This window comes from Athene noctua, chromosome 1 (assembly GCF_965140245.1).
Source record: "Athene noctua chromosome 1, bAthNoc1.hap1.1, whole genome shotgun sequence".
NCBI classification, from domain to species: domain Eukaryota; kingdom Metazoa; phylum Chordata; class Aves; order Strigiformes; family Strigidae; genus Athene; species Athene noctua.
Window position 1 is genome coordinate 76,780,343 of NC_134037.1, and position 23,441 is coordinate 76,803,783.

Genomic DNA, 23,441 nt, shown 5'->3' on the forward strand with positions numbered 1-23,441 from the left:
AAAGATGAAGTAGAGGGAGTATAAAGATAACTGTAAGACAGTGCATAGACTTCTGCTGAGGAAAACAAGGAACACATTAATTATATGTGAGCTCTTAGCATGTGAGCATTAGGAACATTGACGTGAGGGACCTATTGCCAGAATGCGACCAGAGCTACTCTGTATTACATAATATTGTATAGATAAGTGATCCACGTACACCAAATCGATGTTTAAGTGTTTAAAGAATTTATTCTGATAATATCCTTACAATGAAAATTAAAAAAAAAAAAATTACCCTCTACAACTACCTGAAAGGAGGTTGCAGAGAGCTGGGGATGAGTCTCTTTAACTAAGTAACAAGCGATAGGACAAGAGGGAATGGCCTCAAGTTGCACCAGGGAAGGTTTAGACTGAATATTAAATAGTATTTCTTTCCAGAAGGGGTTGTTAGGCTTTGGAATGGGCTGCCCAGGGCAGTGGTGGAGTCCCCATCCCTGGAGGGGTTTAAGAGTTGGGTTGTCATAGGGATGTGGTGTAGTTGAGAATGGTCAGTGTTAGGTTAATGGTTGGACAAGATGATCTTCAAGGTCTTTTCCAACCTAGATGATCCTGTGATTATTTTTCATGGTTGCAAGACTGCTTATCCCATCTGTTCTCCAGCAGTTTGAGAGCAAAGCTGAGAGTTTTCTTGTGACTCAGCCAAGTTCTCACTACAATAGGGGTTATGAGGCATTTGACATAGTCTTAACTGGGGTGCAAGAGATGCTGTATTAAGTAATTTTGCTGTGACTGTTTCTATTTTGGTTAACTGTAGGATTAAAGGAATAACAACCTCCATAAAAGTTGCTTTCAGGAGGAGGGCTACTTTGGTATATTCTGCCTGGATACCTAGCAAAGGGTAGATGTTCTTTCAAGAATATCCTTCTTCTGTACAGTGTTTTAATTGTAGTTTTGGTTTTCCATTTTCTAGGCTGGTATTGAGTTATGAGAGAATATATAGTGATGAAGAAAAGCCAGACTTCTGCCTAGACCATAACCCAGCAGTGACAATCACTTTTGTTTGCCCATCGAAGAGGGGAGAAGAGGTAACTTTGCTGTTTCAGTTTGTGTTAAATGGTTGGTCTTTAACTTTTGTTGCATTATCTTTCATTTTTATTCAGGACTGAAGAGAACAGAAATTCACCTGGTTTGCAGCTTGTGAAGAGTGTAAGATTCTAAATATACTCTTCAAAAAGTCTTCTAGAAATTGAGTAATAAACAAGAACTTGAATAGGATTTCCCCAGGGGTGTGTTCTTTCTTGTCTTGATAAATTTGGTTGTCTTTTTCTGGGCTCAAAGCTTTCCTTTGAGAATAAGACAGAGTTAGTATCCTGTTAATCCTTGGCACAGAGCTGTGCTTGCTAATGAGTGCTCTTCCATCATCAGTCAAGCTGGGCATGTTTATAGCTGTTGTCTGTAACTTGTTTCTTTATTAATCTGGCCTTATTCAGGGGAAAAAAGCTAGCAAGTGTCCTTGCATGGCAAAAGAGTGTCACTTACTAAGCAGGCTCCTGAACTCCTTTTGACTTAAAGTAAAATCTTCCGTGTTAAGCAGCAACTCATTTTTTGCAGGACGTAGTTTTAGCCTAGCTTCAGTGAAGTATGATGATTACTTTGATGTAATGCTGGGTGATCTCAGCAGCCCACACTCTTTGAATTGGGCTAGAGTGGCTATTGCTAATGCTCTGCCATTTCATGTTGTGATGCTTTTGGTTGCCAGGTTAGTGAAGGAGGAACTCTTGTCTAGCTACTTTTTGGTTTAATGTTTTGTCTCTCATCTCACCTAGATAGGTACCGTACTTCACCCTCATCATTGCAGAAACAAACGATAGACCTTTCTCTGCTGTCATTTTGTAATACCTCACTGCAGCTATGCAAACTTGTGGTATGAGTAGTATTACTAATGTTATTTGTGCCTGTAACTTACCTGATACTTACCCGTGTATCTGCTTGTTTTAGTGGATGGCACAAATATAGATTCATGGAACAAAGTGAATTTCAAAATGTTTCACTCTGGGTGAGGAAAACCAATGCTACCCCTTCTCTGAGGTGCAGAAGTATTTCGTTACAAAAATAACATCTAATGGAAGTGTTGGCTAAAGAATTCTCAGATGTTTTTCAGTCCTGATTTGGGCTGAGGGAATGAAAGTTGCTAAAACACCAGTGTTTAAGAGGCTGCTTTGCTTTCAGAGAACACTTGATCTCTGCTCACCTCTTTGAGGACTCTGAAGCGAGCACAATCCAAGATGTGCTTAGCAATTTGGGCTTACATACTCCTGCTTTTGCCAGCATGTCAAGGAAAAGTGCTTTTTAAAGTACTGTTACTTCAGCTGTCTTTCTGCTAATGCCTGATACTTCTGGTTAGACTTCTAATGGTTTGCCACATCATTAATAAGACATGTTGTTTTTATTCTCAGTACATATTTCTGAGAGGCCAGAGGCCCTGTTTGCACTTCAAGCAATTTACAGGTGACATTAGTCATTATGGACCCTAAAGGGATGTGATACTGTTGCTTTAAAGATATATTTCAAATAAATCTCTACTTGTAGTTTAAATTCTGTTAATTTCTGTATCAGAGTGCAGGTCCCAAACTCACAGCAAAAACAAATTGCCGGTATGAAATTGAGTGGGTTACTGAGTATGCCTGTCACAGGGATTACCTGGAGAGCAAGAACTGTCTTCTGACTAATGAGCAACATGATATCTCCATTGATTTAAGACCACTTATTCAAAGTCCAGGTAAGCTCACTATTTTCCTTCTCTGTGTGGCGTTATTAGCCAGTTTTCTGTTTTCATGTTTGGAGACGGGAAAAATGTATCCTGTAGGTAATTGGGTTTTTACATCTGTTCTACTGTGTGTTAGAGAACTTCTCTTTTTGTTATTCAGACTATGTCACGCCATATTTAGCCAAAGATGACAAAGAGGAGTATTACTATTACTTGAATATATGTGGGAAAACCACTGCAGGTAACTGCAAGGATGACATGGGATATACTTCATCTTGCCAAGTAAAATCTTCGAATAACCAGCAAAAAGTAGCAGGAAGATTTGAGAATCAAACCTTAAGGTATGTAAAGGCTCTTTAACCCTGGTCACTTTCTGATTGAGCTTTGTTTCCTAGTTTGATGCCCTTATTTGTAATATAAGCAATATTTGATAAAAACTACAAGTAATTTTCTCATATTTTTGTAGTATACCAGGATAGCATTAGCAAACAAAGGAGCAGATATAGTTGGTAGAGGCCATTGGCTAGACGAGGAAGAAACTTTCACTGGCTTTGGTGTTGTAACTGCAGAATGTGCTGCGCTGCCTTTTGCCCTCCTTGAGTTTTGCATATAAAGTGGCATCAGGATTGGATGTTTTAGAAGCTGTTCTCAAGAAGAGGGCATTTCTGCTTCCTTTGTAAGAGCATGTATGAATCCTATCCAAGACTACTGAGGGCCAGGATCTTCTGGGTGGTTTTTGTGGGTTTTTTGGGTTTTTTTTATAACTTCAGGATTCCGAAGTGGCATATAGGGTCAATAGCTTGCATGAGATGGCAAAGCAGAGATTATTCATCTAGATATGATCTTCCATTCTGACTGTAAACACATTGGAGTGATCTTCCAGGAAGCATGACTTCCTCCACCTGCAAAAATAGCCATGCAATAAACAAATGGTAACAGATATTCCACCACAGCTAGAATAGATTTAGATCATTCTTTATACAAATTCAATAAAAGTAACCAGAAAAATCAGTGGATGCAAGCCTTTATTGCAGTAGAAGTGTCAGTGTTAATGTTGAATAAGTATTTGTTTTCGCTTTGAGTGAGACAAACGAGTGTGGTTTCAGTTACGTGAAGAACACTGTGTGAGTGTGTCTGATCCCATGTTTGTATCTAAAATTGACTTTTTACTCAGATACTCTGATGGGGATCTCACTTTAATTTATCCGAATGGGGATGCGTGTAGTTCCGGCTTTCAGAGAATGACTGTCATAAACTTTGAGTGCAATGAAACAGCAGGTGAGTTTAACAAGCTGTGATGACTGTGTGCTTACTAGTAGACCTTATGTTCAAAGGAATGCATGCTTTGAGCCACAGCTAACACAAGGAATAAATATTACTAGAGTAAGCACTAATTTCTATGGCTGGCAGGATTTTGTGCTGTGTAGTAACCCTGCTATTCTAAATTTACATTGATGTTCAAGAACACTGAGGTGTAAAAGAGCTTTGTTTCATAGTGAGCAGTTAAAAAAACTCAGCAAACCACAAATGCAAGTCCTGTGCGGCAAAAAGTTTTTTGTTTTTCTTGCTTGTTGCTAGTCCTCAAGTCTCCTTTTCTCTCCTTCCCCCATTGGAAACCTAACCTCTATTTATCCATCTTTAATGTTAAGGTAATGATGGTAGAGGAACTCCAGTTTTTACCGGTGAAGTGGACTGCACCTATTTTTTCACTTGGGATACAAAATATGCATGTGTTAAAGAGAAAGAAGATCTCCTTTGCAGAGTTACTGATAAGAGAAAACACTATGACTTGTCACCTCTGATGCGCAGTTCAGGTATGGCAGTGGAAAGTAGCTTTGGGTTACTTTTGTCCTGAGTTTACATGCCATCTCTAGTGCAGTTCTTTAGCTGAACATTAATCAGCTTTTGCTTTTCTGATTGAATTTCTTGGGTACTGGTGTTCATTTCCCTCATTCCAAAAGGAGTGAGTGCTGTAGGAAAGTAGTTGTATCCCTGACTGCCTTGGTTGCTGTGGTCTTAAGTGGTTTTAAACGTGGATCCTCTTTTGTGATAACAGGCATTTTGGCATGGAGAGGCTAGACCAATTAGGCCAGATGACTTGTTAACAACCTCCTATATTTCAGAGTTAGCTGAGAACTGGGAAGCTGTGGACAGTAGCTTTTCGGAGGTCGGGAGGAAGCATTATTACATCAATGTCTGCCATAAAGTCTGGAAGAGAGGAGGAGCTGCCAGCTGCCCAGATGATGCTGCTATTTGCTCTGTAGGTAAGTCTGTCTGCTTGGGTTTGTTTTTGGTTTTGGTTTTTTTTAAGGCTGTGAAGGTTTGGAACTTCCCCTACAAATGGAGTTGGCTGCCCTGAGTGCCTTCCATTATTTGAGGAAACGAAAATTAAGAGCACATTTCTCTCTTGTGCTCTCAAGGATCCTAGAAGAAATGATGCAAGTAGCCTTTTCTAACTAAACTCCAGGCTTTGTAGCATGGTTTTATTGAGATAAAAGCGAACTCCTAATGATATGCTTTCTTAAGACTTTCCATTTAGCTAATTAATATTATCTTAATAGTGTAAACTTTTGTTTCCCTGGAAAGAAGTGATATATTTACTGTCTTTACAGATAAACAAAACAACAGTAGGAATCTTGGAACATTTGTATCTTCTCCTAAAAAGGTTGGAGAAAATATTCAACTTACCTATTCAAATGGAGACAGCTGTGGTGTTAATAAAAAAATCAAAACTGTCATCACTCTAGTGTGCAGACCAGGTGAGAATATCTACACCCTGTTCTCTGATTCAGTTAAAAACAAGAGGTCATTTAATACGCCCAGACACGAGTACTATCAATAAGTATTAGCATGTGTCATCTTTTATTGCCTTCTATGCAAAAGCTGAAGCATTGTTGTTTGTTTACTAGGATGATAACAATGTAATTGCAGGTATTTAGCTCTGACCTTTTATACAAGTACTGCTTAAAGACCCTCGAGCAAGTCTCTTGAACTAAGATTCTCCCAAATGTACTGAAAGTACGTTTTAAGTGTTTAAAGCTCCACAAATACCTGGAAGCTATATAAATACTTTCCCTAGATTGTCTTGATGGGAAAGACTGGCTTTAAACTAAGATCAGATACTTTAGACACAAAACATACTTATTGGAAGAGAAGGTTAAATTGCTTGCAGTTAATAAAAAGCAGAAACACTTGCAGAACTTGTTAATGTTGTTTATCTCCATATAATAGTCCGCTAGTTTAACCATCTCCCAGGGAAACAGAAAAACTGCATTCTTCTGCCTTAGCCTGAGGAAGCTGAATCCTCCAAGTGTGCTGGCTGTTAGGATCAAGTTATGCACTACTTCCTAATAACGCTGTTGCTTAAAACACCAGGTTTGTGTATCAAAGCAAACATGCAAAGTGTGTGATAGTATGATACACAGGAACAGACCGAGCAGTGCATCTTCATTTCTGGGCTGAACTCTTATTCTGGGGAGGAGGATGCAGAGAATTTGAGCAAGGAATGCTTGGTTCTATTTAGTCCTCATTTTCAGAGAAGCAGTACTTTAACAGTTAATCTTGGTCTGCTGTTGGGGACGAGTTAGTGTTCCTAGTTCCTTTTGGCAGCCTGACTGTCTGTATGTGTAACGCATTGCTCTTGTGATACCAGGTGATCTAGAAAGTGCTCCAATCTTGATGTCTGAGGGTATATGTTCCTATGCATTTGATTGGTATACTGCTGCTGCGTGTGTCCTGTCTAAAACTGAAGGAGATAACTGTCAAGTCTCTGACCCTCAGGCAGGTATGTATTTACATTCAGCAATCTGAAAGGTTGTAAGGAATAGAACTTGTCACAACACTTTTTGATGCACAAGAACAAAGTGAGTTCAGCCTAAGTCTAAGCACCCACAACATTAAACCACAGCAGTTTTAAGCATATGCATATGGAAGATCAGAACAACATGAGCTTAATATTCCCTTAGAGTGTGTGTGTGTGTAGGAAAATAGGTGTAATGTGTATTTTACTGTAGTAAATCTCTCTGTATAAGAAAACATGCTTTTAGTATGTCCAAATTGGTTTTGGAACAATAACTATATGGAAGGGGTCTTCTTCGAGGGGAGGTGAACTAGCTGTGTGACTGGTAGCATCAAAATCTGTGAGAGATGACAGGGAAAAATATCAGACTGATAAAGTTTATTCATTCCCAATTAGGCTTCTCTTTTGATTTATCACCTCTGGCCAAGAAAAACGGGCACTATATAGTTAATACTACTGAATATGTGTTTTACATAAACGTCTGTGGTAGTGTGCCTGATGAGTTGTGTCATACAAAATCAGCAGCATGCCAAGTAACACAAAGGTGAGTAACTTTAGTTTTGTTGTCTTTAATAGATCTTTTGTTGTGTGATGTGTTGTCTGTGTGTAATGAACAATTTACATGTAAAATAATTACTGTGCTGCCTGTAATAGATTCAAGTAATTTGTATGTAAAATATTATTTGGTAGTGCAGTAATTATGCTGCCAGCTGTATCAATCAAAGTGCACACACATGTAGTCTTGTTTACAGCTAGCTTTTGAGATTGAATGAGTGTGTACATTGCTCCCCCTTATGTTTCCCATAGGGACTGCAAGTTGTAGGTTAACTGCTGCAGTTTTATTAAGCCAATGCACGATTCAGGGTCAGCTGGATTCCAGAGCTGGCCTAAAGCAACTGCTGCGTTCAGGATGAGTAGCGACTGCTTTATGCAGTAGTGGAGCCCAGAGCTTGGCTCTGCATGATATTTCTGTTGCTAGAAGTGCTGCACAGGCACAATCCCACTGTGTACTGCTACTCTGATCATCACTGCGTAACTGCTGTTATTTTTTATAAGCTTACCTGTGTGCTAACTACTTGTAAGATTTAAAGAGAGAGTTAATTTTGCATTCTGTTCCGTCTCAAAGCCCACTTTCTTTTCTAGTAAGGATCATTTCTGGAGTCTTGGGCTGCCCAGTTCCAAACTGTCATATTACGATGGCCTGATTCAGTTGACCTACAAAAATGGTACTGCATACAATGATGAGGAGAAAACACAGCGATCTACCCTTATAACATTCCTGTGTGACCGTCAGGCTGGAAGAGGTCAGCCTGAATATCAGGTAAGAAGTTCTACATGAAGAAGGGAAGGATCTCCATCCCAAAATCCTGAGGCTTGTGCAAGCACAGATTAGTGAATGGAAATATCCAGTATCTATAAAGCAGACTAAGAAATAGTTATTTCTTTTGGTATACCTACCTCTTGTTGCAGCTATAGAGCTTGTCTTGACCGCTGAACAATAAGATGTTCACCCGGCTCCAGGTTCTTACTTCACTTCAGTCTCTGGGCCATGTAATTACTAGTAGATTTGTTTATCTTGTATTTCTAGCTGCAAAAAACCAAACTGACTGAGAAGTAACAAGTGGTAGGACTGTGTGTCCTGTAACACAGCAGACGCAGTTACTTTGCTCTAGTTGCTCTGGTTCTGTTATTTCTGAAAAGTGCTTTTGGTGACACAGCAAACAACAAGATCTACAACAAAACAGACCTACACAAATCAATCTGAGAAGGTATATCCCAAAACCAAGGGGAAATAACAATCTTAACATATAAAGGAGTAGCTGTGGGTCACAGAGTATTCTGTGTGGAAGGCCTCACTGATCTGTTCTGCTGGTTTTTAGATAGAAGATAGCTATACCTACAACTTCAGGTGGTACACTGAATATGCTTGTCCTGAAATGCCACTGGAATGTGTTGTGACTGATCCCAATGCCATGGTCCAGTATGACTTGTCAAGGTAGGAAAGTAACAAATACTAAACTAGAATAGCCAAGTTATGTTGTGTTCTGACTGATAGCACTGGATAAAGTTGGTTTCCTGTGTAGACAGCAATAGAAACATCTGTTGTGACAATCTTAACTGCAAGTATCTTGAAATGAAGACAATATTTCCATCTATAATAGTACATTGACTTGCCTCCTAAGATGCAAGTTGACTTTTTGGGATGGTTTTGTTTAATAAAAACTCATTACGTTTTCAACTATGCTCTACTTCCTAGGGGTATTCTTTTTAATTGTAACACTTAAAAATGAGGGGGAAAAAGTTGCTCTGAAATGCCTTATGGTTGCTGTGTTTCTTGAGACTGACAGAGAAAGCTAGAGAGAATGAACCTATGAAGAATGTGTGTTCTTAGCATAGAACTTTCTCTTCCTGCTCAGTTTAGCAAAATCTGAGAGGAGAGGTGAAAACTGGTATGCCATGGATAATTCAAGACCAAATGAGCGCAAGAAGTACTACATAAACGTCTGTCGACCACTGATTGCTGTCCCAGGATGTGACCGGCGAGCGTCTGTCTGTCAGATGGAGTATCAACGTGATCATGTGAGTATCCTTTCCACCCCAACTCAGATCTGGTTTGCTGAGTGAGAGAGATTAAGGGATATGCAAGATAGGCACGTGAATTCTGGCTTTTTTGTGCAAAATACAGTAGTGTTCTGTGTGTCCATAATGTTGGCATAATCACTGCAGAGTGGTAGACCTCCTGTCTACCTCTTTAAAGACCAAAGCTTTAATTTATACAGGTGTACCAGTGTCATGTTTGACATGCACAATTCTTTTATTCTGTGTTGCAGAGGCAGACAAACTGCATCTCTTCTGTGTAAACTGCTGTGGTCTCAAACTGTTAGCATTGCTTTAAGAACAGGCTGTTCTCCTGGATATCCTGTTTTGCTTTAGACTGAATGGTGGAAGAAATGTTTTTAAAGATTCTTTGTCACCCCACTCTGAGCTTTCTTTGGCTTAGAGGAGTAGATTAGGCAGAAGTTGTGAAGACAAAAAAAAAAAAAAAAGGATGTGGTGGTTATGGGCTTCTACTACTTCTATATTTCCCTGAAGGTTATCAATTTATTATGGGACTGTGCTGACAGGCTGGATGGACTCTTGAGTAAATTTGGATAAATGCCCAAGGTCTGGCTTCAGTGCTACTTGAAGCTGTAGGGAAAGTTGAATTAGAGGCTCACCAACCTGTCCTAATTCCTTCTGTAAAATGGAGAGAACACCTTCTCTCTGTACTGTTGCAGAGGATGTCTGAGTGCCTGAATCTGCACATCACCATCATGGCACTTGAGCTAAATATTACTAGTTTCCTGTGCTTGTGTTAGTCCTACTTGTGTAAGGCTGCTTACTTTAATATGGAGAACCATTAGGGCTTCATTACTTCATTGCTGAAGGCACTGGAGTAAGAAGTGAGCACACTGGCTCAATATAAATGCAGAGCTGTTAAAAAAAAAAAAAAAAAAGGGAAGAGCAAATAAAAGCAGAAGTCTTTGTGGACAGAGCTGCTTTGGAGGTGTATTATTCTGTTTGTTGCTGTCACTACCTCAAAATGATTTCTTAAAAATAGGAAACACTAGTTATCTTGCAGAAGTGAAGGTTAATTTGGACCTTGGACCAAAAGCACCTACTGTTGTTCTAATGCTCAGTTTCTGTTAGTACTCTTCAGGCTTTCTGAAGCATGGCAGACCTCTAAGGTCAATTCTAAGAATGTCTGGAGGCTTCCACATACTGTGTTTTAAAGATCTGTATAAATTAAATACTAATTGCTGCATATGAGACATAGGCCTCCCTAAATTCTTAAGGTGTGTAGCTTGTGAGATGGGGATGACTGTTGTGAGGAACTACAGGCACCTTATTGTACTAAAAATAAAACCAACAAAAAACCAAAGCATGCCTGCTTGTGGAGCTTGTCTGTTAAATACATAAAACTTAAGTAGAGAATGGGGGAGAAATGTCAGGAGATCTCTCTGCCTTTGTTATCTTCAAAACTCTCAAGATAACCTCCCGGATACAAGATTATTACGGTGGGTATTTTCTTCTTTCTGACTGTATCTATAACTTTTCACTTGAGTTTAGAATTGCTGATATGCTTTTTTTATTTCTAGGTTTCTTACTCTGAAGTCACCTCTATTAGTAATCTTGGTGTTGCCAGCAAAGAACTAGTAGTTGAAAGACCTGGACACATTTTTCTAACCTATGCAAATGGCTCTGTGTGCATCGATGCTGATGGAAAGAAGACTACTTATACCACCACCATCCACTTCATCTGTTCCAGGGGTGCTCTTGTAAGGACAAATGATCTTTCATTTGTTGCTTCATCAGAGTAGCTTTTACATCATATAATGTGAAACTCCATGAAGATGTATAGTCTATAGGAGATTCATGACAAGGGAGACTTCTTGAGGACTTAAAACAGAGATGTAAAACCAAAGCTGACTTAGATGCTAGGGAAGCATGTGTCTTGGACTGGGTATTTTATCATAAGGAAGAACTAGTTAAAAAACGCTGTCCACTGAGGCAGTTAGTATTTCAGACTAGTCTAATCAGCATAAAAAATACACAGGGACTTAAGACTCAGGAGTTACATGTGCAAACATTGCAGATCCTCTTAAGGGGAAGAATATTGTAAAGTGCATCTTCAGGCTTAGGTTCTGCATCCTCTGTAGCTTGTTGATTCTAGATAGATGTGTTCTTAAATCTGTAAAGCTTTTGCTGATACAACTTCACATACTGAAGTTTAGACTGAAGCTTGCCTAGGCTTGCTCTTGCTGGTTTGTGAATCTGCAGGCCTTACTCCTACCACTCACATGATTTTCAGCTCAAGAGGTATGGTGAAAATGCAGCAGTTACGAGCTGCTTTGGTTTTGTCTGAAAACACTGAGATGAAGTGTGTATAGTTGAAACTCCTGTTACCTTGTTACCTCAACTAACAGAGTTTTGTGTTGCTCGATTTTTACTTTTTAGAGTAAACTGTATGTTATATGCCGAAATTCTTGAAAGTTTAGATTGAGGCAAGGCCTGGTTATGCATGTCTAGTTTCACTAATTAATTTAATCTGAATATTTGGGTGTCAGATTCAGTTCTTTGCTGAAGCTTAATGACATGCTAAGTGTTCAGCTAGACAAAGTTTTCAGTGGTGACCTTCAAATAAATAGGGGATAGGGAAACAGGGAGAGGGACCTGTGTGTATTCGTAGTGAAGTCTGTTAGGAGAACCTGACAGTTTCTCATAAAGTGGAATCTCAAACATAAGATGATGTTGACTGTTACACTTATACTGGTCTTCTCTCTGCAATCTGTTTCCAGAGTAGCAGCCCACAGTTTATAGCTATTCAGGAATGTGTGGCCACTTTCTTATGGGAAACTGAGGCTGCTTGTCCAATCAAGGAAACAAAAGATGATTCTCAGGTGAGAAAGGGAGTGATAATTGTATTCATTGTCTCAACATACTATTTTTTTTCTAGCACTCCTGGTTGCTGTGTTTGTCCACTCTTGGAGAAAACTAACTGCATTGAAGTCTGAAGTTGATCATGATGGAATCTTGTGATATCTTACTCCTTTCTTGAAGTGTTCACAAAATGTGTAACTTCTGACCAAAGGATTCAAGTGCACTCTCTCAGGAACAATTTATTTGCTGTGATACTGAATGTTTCCTTCCCTTACAAGCTTGCTAGTAAAATTGAGTTTATATGTAAGGATATATATTGTCCTCGTTTGCATACAGATCATCAAATATGGCTTTCTAAAATTTTTTTTTACACTGAGCTACCTACTTTCTTCTGTTATACAGGTCTCAACATAATCACATAGTGTGAAAACAACCCTCAGTTAAAATTTCCTTGCTCTTAGCTAACCTGATCAATGTAATCTGTTAATATGCACTTTGATATGTTGGTATGTGGCTGATGTCAGTGGAGTATTGCTGCTGCCAGAGACATATTCTGGTTGTCCAAATTAAGTTGATTGTTATGCAGGTTAGGAATATTTGTAAATCACTACTTTGGCTCCTTAAACAAGTTAGAGTTAAAACTTAAACAGAAGGAATCCAGAAGGAGAAAATAATGCTGTCATAATTTTTTTTTTTTTCCAGTCCTGCTCTGTGCGAGATCCAAACACTGGCTTTCTGTTCAATCTGCAGCCATTAGCTTCTGTAAAAGGCTATATGGCTACTGGCATTGGGAAAAATTTCCTGGTAAGGTTTCTGACTGTACAATCTGTTGCTTATTGGTGGTGTTGTTGCATTTTTCCAGTCTTGCTTGGAAAGCAAATGGAGCTTTGTCTCAGTCTTCTTAAGAAATTTGCATTGGCAGGAAAAGTGCTGTGCTTGAGGGGAGGAGTGGAAGATAACTTTATTCATCTCAAATGGTCTTAAAAGCATCAAACTTCTCATTCTTAGCAAATATAAGGTAGCCACACTTTCGAGGCTACACATGGTCTTCCAGTTATGGACTCTGTTGTGTAATACCAGTTTATCTGCTGGTGCTGAAGAAATGGACAGTGGAAGCCTAGAAAAAGATTTAATTTGTTCCTCTCAGTGTTCTTAATGTGATCTGCATGTATCAGTAATCTAGGCTGTCCACAAGTGGTACTACCAGTGTTTTTTAGTCTAAAAATAAACTTGCTAAACCACATCCTGTTCTTCTAGTGGGGAGACTTTGTGGATCTTGTAAACTGAAGATTGAGGATATTGTTTGTGTACTATACTTGGTTGTCTTGTGTTTGAAATAGTTCTTGACAAGTGAGTTCTACTGATGTAGAAATGTCTATGTGGACCTAGTTTTTCTGATGCAGTTAATACTGTGTACACTCACATGTTTTCCAAACTTCTAGCTAAACATTTGTGGACCCATGCCAGATTGTGGTAAAATCAATGGCAAAACAGCTGCTGGATGTGAAGCAGATAATCTGACATCGGTGAGGCTGGTGGAATTGGACAAAACCCTGTATCTCTCTGGTGAAGGATTTCTAACTCTTACCTACAGAGGTCCTCTTCATGTGCAATCAGGTGAGTTAAGGAAATATGCAGTGGAGATGGATGCTCATATTGTACAAATTTCCTGAGAATGGTCTTCATTCTTTCCTTTGGTTGGATGCTAGTCACTTATGAACTAGCTTGTTTATGAAAATTTTAGGAAGAAATCAAGTCATGCGGAATGGTAATGGCCAGTTTTCAGTAATTCATGTGCATTTTAAATATCCTGGAAACAAACCAAATATAGTACAGGATTTTTTCCTTAGTAAGGATTTTCCTTTTACATACTGAGTAAGTAAAAAATGTTGCTCCTTGCATGGAGAAATGGATAGTCAAATTGGGAAAATAAGAAAAATGAACTCTGGCTCTTTTTCTAAGTAAAGTCATCGCTTTAAGCTTCAGGTTCATGAATAATGCTCTCTAAAGTAGTTTCATATCTGAAAGGTAATTTTTCAGTAAGATACTTTTAAATGAATTTCTTGAATAAGTGCTCTATATAAGTACTTGATGTACACCTACTTCATGAATGGAAGTCTGTTTTGCAGGTAAGACAAAAAATGTTTATCTAACTCTTGGATTTTACATGTTCTCCAACTGTACTGAAACTGAGCTTTTATAGAAAGGCATATATAACACCTTAACAACAAAAGGTTTTTAGGAAAACAGGATTTTGGATTCAAGAGCCTCAGATGCTCCTGAATGTTCGTCCTCTGTACAAATTGCGATGCTGATATCTCTTATTTTCCCAGTTGTGGTGTTTTTGTACCTAATATGCAATGGAAAACAAGTGATTGAACTCTCGTATATTTTGCTTTGAGAGCTTCTACCATTTTAATAACACTGGGATATGTTGATGACAAATACTACTCCTCCCTCCACCCCTAATTCTGCTATTTTCTGTGGGCTGTGGAAGGAAGGACTAACTTAACAGAAACAAAACTTTTACAGAACTTAACATAGGATGCTGAAATAGTATCACTGTTATTTGTTCAGCAGTCATTACACTGAACTTCTTACAAACAAATAAATAAACCCCCCAATCCAAAAACTTTGCTATGTGTGATGTAATTTAGAGTTTACTGGTATAGCTGACTTGATGTTTTATAGGTTTTCTGTTTCTTCAAATATGTCATGTCCAAGAGCTAGGAAGCACAGTTCAGTGAAAGTAATTATGCTCTTGAAATATCAAGGGATTCTGGTCTCCCATTAGGAGAAACAGTTGGGGCTGCTAGGCAATTTAGCACAAGCCTTCTAAAGAAGGCTTGTGTATTTACAATTAAAAAACCATAAACAATAAGGTAATGTTTTTCTTGAAGCAGTTAGCAATAAGAAACTTAGAAAATTTTAAAGTCAAGTGTTAGCTTGAACTTAAATTCAATATTCCCAAGTGAACCAGCAGCAGATAAGTGTTTGTTTTACAGGAAAATCTGACAAGTTCACGGTGACTTTCATTTGTAATGATTCATATCCTGGAGACCTTAAGTTTGTGCGTGAGGAGATAAACAGTGTACTGAACATCCATGATACTTTCTTTGAGTTTCACACAGCTCTGGCCTGTGCTCCTGCTCCTGTGGACTGCCAGGTTACGGGTAAGTACCTGGAATTTGGGTACCTGGATTTTGGGTGGGCTCTGTCAAGCAAATGTTGAAAGGATTAACTGAACAGCAAACTTCTGCAGAGGAGGGCTTTAAGAAGACCTGTTGTGAAGACATTTGTGAAGACATTTGTAAGACTTGAAGTCTTTATAGAAGGTGTAGAGAGGGAGAGGAAGTAAGTTGTTTGAAGCAGGCTTAACTTACAAAGACAGGCGAGAAGCTAATGTGGAACATAGTGGTATACATAAGAGAGCTGATAATTGTTGTGACTGGGTGCTGCTTCTGTCCAGTTCTGAAGAAGATGGATAACTTATTACTGGCCTCTGGAAAAATGCACCTGTGAGTTGTGGAGTATTTACTTGTAGGAAGTAACTGTCAAGGAAACAGTTCCACATTTGTGGTAGTGACATTTTTATGGAAACAGTACCTTCTCTCAATGGATATCTAATGTGATTCTGAAAATTACTTTGAATTATGTGTATTCATCAGTGAAACTCGTATCACTTCAAACCCAGTACTTCTGCAAGTGTCTAACAGGTTGTCTTTCAGCTAACTGTGTGTACCGTATCATCTCTCTCAGATGCTGCTGGCAATGAGTATGACTTAAGTGACTTGAGCAAAGAGGGTGAACCGTGGGTTGCTATAGACACTTCAAAGGAAGCAAAGAAGCGAACATTTTTCTTGAATGTCTGCAAGCCTTTGCCCTATGTGCCTGGATGTCCTGGTAAGCCAATTCGCAAGCGTTTCTTAACTTGTGACATCTGATGGAAGACCTTATATATAGTATGACATCCCTGGTTATTTCAGTAGAATTCCTTGAATCCTGCCCATGTGGTCACTGAACTTGCATAGACCTGGGTGAGCTATGTCAAGGGTATAATGAACAGACTTTCTCAAACTGAGAGCAGTCTTAACACTCATCAGGACTCTTGCATTGAGATGCATGGAAATGCATTTGGGAAGAGGACACTATTTGCCAGTATCCTTTTTTTTTTTTTTTAAAGAAGAAAGGTAAGTGAAAAGTTGTTGGTAGTCTCCTAACTGAATGAGGCCAAAATGAGAAGCTTATGCCATTTTATTGTACTACTAGTTAGTTTGATTTATTTAACTTCTTCCTGTAGTCTTTTATCCGTCTGTGGGAGCAGATAAATTAGTGCAGTTCTAAAGATGTCAGTGAATGCAGGGAAGTAACTTTTTCTATTCCTCAAAGGTTTTAGGCACACAATGTCTCTAACTGTATTTATGAAAACACTGCAGTTGTGTTCTGCTTTCAGGAGTTTGAGACAGCCTGCTTTAATGCTCAAAGCTCTCTTAAAGCTACTCCATTATGTTATTTTACAATAGTTAACTTCAGTTGTCAAAGCTTTGAACTAAAATACAGGCTTTTTCTTTTTCCTGTAGGTGGTGCCATAGGATCTTGTGTGAAATATGCTGATGAGAGCAAGAACCTTGGAGTCATTCAGATAAACCCACAGGCTGCTACTGATGGGTCAATAAGCATTATTTACTTGAATGGTGATACATGCAAAGATAAGCAACGTTATTCTACACGTATAATCTTCCAGTGCGATCAAACAATGGTAATTTTTTGTACTAGTTGCTATTAATGAGTATTTTAGAGCTTGGGCTTACTATAACAAAATAGACAGTGTTTATTCCTCTTGGAATGGAGAGATTGGTTCTAAAAAGTAATATCTTGTATAGAGGCTTTTCCATTGTATCTCCTTACAACTGCTTTCCTGAGCCTGTAGAACACAATAATGAACTCTTATAGTGGAATTCTGTGAGCCACCAAAGCAGCTCTTTGCTGAAAATGAGTACTGAAATTTCATAATAGACATCTTAAACTGTGCAACTGCAATAAAAAAGGATTCTGCATGTACATTTTGAGACTTGCAATGTAATTCTTAATAAGCTTCCTTCTCATGACTCTTTTCTGTAGGGATCGCCAGTGTTTGAGCAAGAGGATGACTGTGAGTTCATATTTGTTTGGAGAACCTTGGCAGCATGTCCTGTTCACAAAGCAGAAGGTAAGTGTAGTTAGTAGAGCTTTAAAATATCAAACAAATCTGTATAAGAAGTAATTAGTGAAGCTATGTTTGTTTATTGCGCTGTGAATCTTTATGTAATAGGTGCTGGCTTGTGGAGGGATGTCTCTTCTGAGCATTAAGCGAACTAGGAGCCACATCTAACAAAAAGTACAATTTAAGATGACAGGCAAATATACTTACCTATTTAGGGAGAGAAGATAAAGTAATAATGCTGTCTCTGACAAATCATAGTACTACCTTGTTAAATCACATCAGACTTGCTAGTGTCTTGTAAATCTTAAAAAAAAAAAAAAAGCATCAGGCTTCATGAGAATGCAGTTGATCCTATTCCTGGCAAGTCATTCCCTGTGCCCCATGAAGACTGGAAGCTATACTGTAAACTTGACCCTTGTTAGACAACAGGGAAGAGGCCAGTGGGAGAGTATCAGAGTTTATAGTTGGCTCCAACATGCAAGAAGGAATCACAGGTTGTGGTTCTGGTACTTGGTTGGCTCTTACCTGCACATTCAACTTCCCATGTATCTTCTCTGCCCTGCATACTTTGTTTTGTAACTTGCAGCTGATGTGTTATAAAACATCCAGACTTCCTGTAAATGATCTATTGCAACAGTCCTAGACACTATTGAAACTGCCAGTGGTCTTATATGGCATAAGAGGAATGTTTAAAAGCTACTGCTGTGTAAAACACAATTACTGTGCAGGACCCTGCTGACAAGAATTGTAGTTTTGAAGGGAGGGAAGTGGATGTCTTGTGTTTAGCTTGGTACCAGTTTGTTGGATGATTGAGGGGTCCATGGTAATGTGATACAATCTGATGGGTTTTTTTAAAAGCTTCAGAATATTGAGCAAAGGGTCAATTTAAAACAGGACTTGAACAGCAGCAAAGTTACTGATGTATATCAGCTGATAAGACTCATGAAGCTAGAATTTTGCCAAACCATTTCTGTATACATCTTGGTAGACCCGTAAACTGTAGTTAACATTTCTTGTCATCAATTATTTTCTAACCCGGCAAACTTCATAGCTGTTAAAAGAAGATGCAAGACTGACATCTAGACAACTTTTGCTTTGGCCTTGTGACCTCACTGTTCTTTCCAGATAATTAAACAAGTGCTGGACTTAGAGTCTCTGGTTTTGTACTTAACCTTCAGCATGACTGAGTGAAGAACCTGTGAGGCCACTTTGAGGTAGTTTTTGAACTAGTGTGACTTTTGCATCTTGCTTTAGTGGCAGCTATAAAAGAAATGTTCCATTTGTCACTTAGTCTCATAGTTCTGGATATTGGTGACTTCCTGGAACAAGCTGCTTAGCTGACCTAGAATAGTTCTTCAGTGTCACTACCCTGAAGGGCCAGCTACTCATTTTTGTAGCCTTATTTGTGCCAGCAAGCTGTGATTGTCCTAAGTGTATTTGGCATGGCTCATAGATATTAAACTGTGTTTTAAATTCTTAACTTTTCTTTAAAGGAGAGGATTGCCAGGTGAAGGATCCAAGGTATGGTCATGTTTATAACCTGAAGCCGCTTTCCAATAAAGACATAAAAGTGAGTACAGATGAGTATGACTACTACTTCAGAGTTTGTGGAGAAATAACAGAACCTTGCAAACTAGAGGCTCACACTGTGTCATCGTGTCAAGTAAAGAAGATGGACAATACTTTCAGAAAAGTAGCAGGTATAGCACTTGATTGGAAGAAACTTAAAAGAATGGGAAGCTTAAGCAGGGTGTAAGTGAAGCTACAATGTGATACAAGAGGGGTTCTTGCTAATCTTGTACATCTTATGAGATGTACGCCCTACCACTCTTGCTTCACATGCAAATAAAATGTCATGTATATAGCTATCTTGACACAAAATTAGGAATGAGCTCAACCCTACTGTACTGGAGTAGTACTCATTCAATAACTAGATCGCAAGTTTTAGAGGAAGGTTGAGGTCTTTCTATCAGTACTTTATCAAGCATATTATTGCTGTCTACGTAACCCTGTTGCCAGAGGTAAATACTGCAGTCGTGTATTTACTGGATTAGCTGTTTACTTTTCTCAACTTTTGGCTTCTAGGCTTGCTTACAGAAAAACTGACTTTCAAAAATGGTTTAATAATGATTAATTACACCAGTGGAGAAAAATGTCATAAAATATACGAACGGTCAACTGCCATATTATTCTATTGTGACAAGACTACATCTGAGGTTAGTTTCAGAACCATGCTTCCTGTATGTACTGTCTTCCAGAGTTGCCCTCTTCTTAATGTGTGGGGAGGGTAAGGTGAAGAATGTGAACTAGCTTTTTTCAAGGACTGCCGAATCATTTACAGATTAGACAGGAGATTGAAAGGTGCTGTGAGGTAGTAAAAAATGAGGAATGTCTTGAGCTTGCTAGACCTTTGTCATGCCCCAGGGAAGTCAGGGTATGTTGTTCCTTTTAAGGGATGCCTACAATTAGGAAAGCTCTTGGAGCTGTTGGGAAGGGATGTTTTTCCTGAACAGCAATTTCTTTGTCAGAAAGAAAAGGTAGAAGGATGAATCTGCAAGAAAGCAGATACTGCATGGCCAGACCAAAATAAGCTTATTACTTGCTTTTAGTATCTCTCTCTGAACTTGTGCTTTCCTTCCTGCTCTTAAACAATGGTGCTTAGAGTTACTTTTGCTCTTCCCCGTACTTAATGGAGTAGGCAGAAGCTCCTAATGGCTCTTTTTATCAGAAATGTGCATGTGAATAAACTCAGGCTTGGGAGAGGCCATGCTTTCAGCTGGTAGGAGGCATAGTGTGGCTCTAGGATAATATGTAAATACAAGTTCCTGGATCATCTTGAAGCACAACTGAGACATTTTGGTAGTTTCAGTGTGTCTAAATAAGAAATTGAGTTATTCTTGTGTTTTGTTCTTTCAGCCTGTATTTTTGAAGGAAACTCCAGATTGCACCTACATGTTTGAATGGCATACTCAGTATGCTTGCCCACCTGTTAAATCTACTGAGTGCTCCTACAAGTAAGTTGTTTCCGCGGACTTAAAATGGAACTGCATGGCAACAGAAACAAATGCAGCCTTTCTGCAACTCAGTTCAATACTGCCACTTTAGCTATTGCATTTTGACTTGGTCAGGAACCAGCTAATGTGGTATTCAATGCCAGTGCAATGGTTTTTAAGTAACTTTTGCAATCTGTACTTCATAGAACTAATTCTACTGAAGAGAAATACTTTCTTTGAGCTTCTTATGGGGAATAATCTTAGTATCAAAGCAAACTGTTGGGTATGCAGTTATTGATGTTTGAACTCTTGAGTATGTTAAGTTGTTACAAGTGTCTAGTTATTATTTAGCTATAGTGAATTTAAACAAGAATACAAATGCTGTCTGGAACTTCCACCAAACAAAGCTCCGGGAAAAATGTCATCTATTTCTGTCACAACCAAGTATTAGCTCATTAAGATTTGATAAGTGGGGTCAAATGTGGCTAATAATTGGCCCAGAGTTTTAACATCTGGCATCATGTTAAGTTTCTACCCTAAGGTAGAACAATTCACTGTAACTGAGTATTTGTGCTTGCCATGTAGTGAAAGCCTGCATACTTCAATGAAAAGTCAAATTACTCTTGCATTGGCTGAGAGCTGTGTGCATGTGGAGTTGCTGTAGGGATGGCTGGTGCAGCGATACATCTCTGTACTAAATTTGAGGTTTGTAAGGAACAATGAGTCTGGTGCAGATTTTGTTGCCAGCATGATGCGCTGCTTATAGAGTTACTAGGTTAAAAGTTAATGTAGTAACTTAAGAATTGTAGCTTACAATTACTTGATTTTTTTAAAATGCATTTTAATTTGAATCCTTTGTCTTTCTTACAGGGATAGTGAAGGAAACTTCTATGACTTTTCATCTCTGACACGGCATAGAGAGAATTGGGAGGCAATTGCTCTATCTGCTTCTGTACAGAAATACTATATTAATGTCTGCAAGCCCTTAGTACCATATGGTGCTGCACGTAAGAGCAAAATAAAAATATATTATCCCTGTAGCTAGGGCAGGCAAGTGGTAGGACAGTACTGCTGGCTGTTGTTCAGAGTGAAAAAAATCACGAAACAAAGTATGTAGAGGCAGTGCCAGAAGGAAGGGTAGATAGTGGGCCTGATTTCCATCTGCTTGGCAGATGAAACTCACTGGCAGCTCTTATCTTCTCTTGATAACTTAAGCACTCTAGCTCTTCCATCCTTATCCAAAGTCTGTTATAACTCTTAAAGATTAAAATAATCTTTTGTCCCAAGATGTTAACTTCAGAATCTTCTCTGTGGCATCTTATGACTGATACCGTGTTTTGTGGAAGACCAGGTAACAGAGTCGGCATTTCACTCTGTGTAGTAGTCTACTTCTCCAGTAGCAGCTGCCACTACTTTCTGCATGACATTGAATGAAGTGAGGTGGTTGCTGCTAGTTGTGATTTTGGGGAAAAAAAAACACCCCAGTGAGATGTTTTGCACAGTGGCTTGGGGATAAATCAGCCATGACATACCTGAAAGTAAGAGTAGTGGAGTTTTATTCCAGGGAAGTAAACCTTAATAATATTTGGAGTAATAACATGGGTTTTGTTTATCTATATAGGTTCCTGTCCTTCTGATGCTGCTGCCTCCCTCATGGAGGGTACAAAATGTACAAGTCTTGGGGAAGTGGCTGATGGTCCCCAGTGGGAAAATGGCATTTCTATTCTGAAATATATTAATGGGGAGCAGTGTCCAGATAAAATTCGCAAGAAAACAACAATACTGCGTCTCAAATGTGATGAAAGCAAAATTGTAAGTGGGGTCCATCTGTCAGGGTTTTATGTTTTTATGAGTTGTTCATGCCACTGTATGTGTATGGAGAATGGTGGGTAGTTCTTATCCATTCCATAATCGTCTGCAGTTGGATGGGAGCTGGTCTTGTAAGCAGACTGGCTTTTAAGTACTTGAACTTCAGATGCTGAGCAGTTTTTAAGAGATCTTCTTGAACAATCTGCTAGCACAGGTTTTATCACCTATAATAGCTTCAGATTGTCTGTGCCTTGAAGATGAGTGTATTGCAGGTTGGGAAATGTTTCAAATAGTAAATAATGCTGTTGGCTGTGTAGTTCTTCACTCTCGCACATCTGCATGTCTTGCTGTTAAGTACTCTTTCTTACCCTTACTGTTTGGATTTTGTGTTGCCCAGCTAGGCTGCCTTTAGCTCTTCTCTCATCAATTTTATTGCTCCTGATAATGATTCTGTGCTGTTGTTTATTTGAAGTAGTCACAGTTAAATACTCTGTCCTTGGGTTAATTCGTTGGACCACAATGATCTTAAGTCCTAGGATTAGCATTGGAATTGAGCTCAGCTACAGGCTTCAGGGATAACCTCGTGGTATGAAATCTTAGACCCTCTCACTCTGTAGAGATGTCACTCTCTCCACTGTTTTATGTTTAGGAATCGAAGCCAGAACTTATAACAGCCATTGAAGACTGTGAATATACCTTCTTATGGTTCACTGCTGCTGCTTGTCCTCTTAAAAGCAATGTGCAGAATGACTGCCGGGTAACCAATCCTGCAACAGGTAAGGAGGAGGCTTCAGGATTTTTTATGTGGAAGGAGTCAGCTGGAAGTGGCACTACTGTGTTTGTGTTCTTAAGGGAGTTTATTAGAAAAGGGCAGTGTGACACATCTTCTGGAGAGTGACTAACAAGCTTATTGGTGGGTAGAAATATCTTGTACTGCAATGTCCCTTGGAAGATAAATAGTCTAGAGTTCTGAAACTAGTTTTACCTCTGCTAATGTGAGTTAGTAACTGGCTTTCTAAGCTAGCAGGCAAGTAGAGGCTGGTTGACCTTCCTAACTAAATTAAGTTACTGAAAGCTTTTAATACAAAGAAATGTCTTGATTTTGAATCTGAGAAAAAGATTAAATTATTCCCTGATCTGCCTACAGGCCACCTCTTTGATTTAACACCACTAAAGCGAGAGTCTGGCTATACCATCAATGATTCACACAACAGAAAAATTGAGTTGAATGTTTGTGCTGCAGCTAAAAGTTTGTGTGGTAATGGAGCTGGTAAGTGTCTTATCTCCTCTGATACTGTAATCACTGACTATAGAGTACCCAAAGGAAATACTTATGCTCAAGTTTACAGTAAAATATGAGGGGCAGGTTTTACTGCAAATGGGGAAGGAATGAAGGGAACAGCTGCGTGTCTGAATTGGCCAGGAAAAGGTCCTAAAACTGGTTTAGGAAATGCAGCAATGCATTTC

The 23,441-nt window shown here is 38.9% G+C and overlaps 1 protein-coding gene across 1 annotated transcript in view; it reads left to right on the forward strand.

Annotated features, from left to right (window-relative positions):
- The window catches only part of IGF2R (insulin like growth factor 2 receptor), a 59,496-nt gene that overhangs the window by 18,920 nt on the left and 17,135 nt on the right, over positions 1-23,441 (forward strand). Inside the window, exons 7-33 of the mRNA XM_074896632.1 lie at positions 953-1,067; positions 2,599-2,761; positions 2,910-3,090; positions 3,924-4,027; positions 4,399-4,563; positions 4,873-5,013; positions 5,362-5,508; positions 6,402-6,533; positions 6,945-7,092; positions 7,692-7,869; positions 8,429-8,544; positions 8,966-9,128; positions 10,688-10,867; positions 11,888-11,989; positions 12,672-12,773; positions 13,412-13,586; positions 14,975-15,142; positions 15,729-15,872; positions 16,550-16,728; positions 17,091-17,178; positions 18,666-18,872; positions 19,258-19,388; positions 20,089-20,186; positions 21,036-21,172; positions 21,787-21,977; positions 22,624-22,750; positions 23,122-23,244. Coding sequence (XP_074752733.1) covers positions 953-1,067; positions 2,599-2,761; positions 2,910-3,090; positions 3,924-4,027; positions 4,399-4,563; positions 4,873-5,013; positions 5,362-5,508; positions 6,402-6,533; positions 6,945-7,092; positions 7,692-7,869; positions 8,429-8,544; positions 8,966-9,128; positions 10,688-10,867; positions 11,888-11,989; positions 12,672-12,773; positions 13,412-13,586; positions 14,975-15,142; positions 15,729-15,872; positions 16,550-16,728; positions 17,091-17,178; positions 18,666-18,872; positions 19,258-19,388; positions 20,089-20,186; positions 21,036-21,172; positions 21,787-21,977; positions 22,624-22,750; positions 23,122-23,244 — 3,905 coding nt within the window. The remainder of the gene's footprint in view (positions 1-952; positions 1,068-2,598; positions 2,762-2,909; positions 3,091-3,923; positions 4,028-4,398; positions 4,564-4,872; positions 5,014-5,361; positions 5,509-6,401; positions 6,534-6,944; positions 7,093-7,691; positions 7,870-8,428; positions 8,545-8,965; positions 9,129-10,687; positions 10,868-11,887; positions 11,990-12,671; positions 12,774-13,411; positions 13,587-14,974; positions 15,143-15,728; positions 15,873-16,549; positions 16,729-17,090; positions 17,179-18,665; positions 18,873-19,257; positions 19,389-20,088; positions 20,187-21,035; positions 21,173-21,786; positions 21,978-22,623; positions 22,751-23,121; positions 23,245-23,441) is intronic.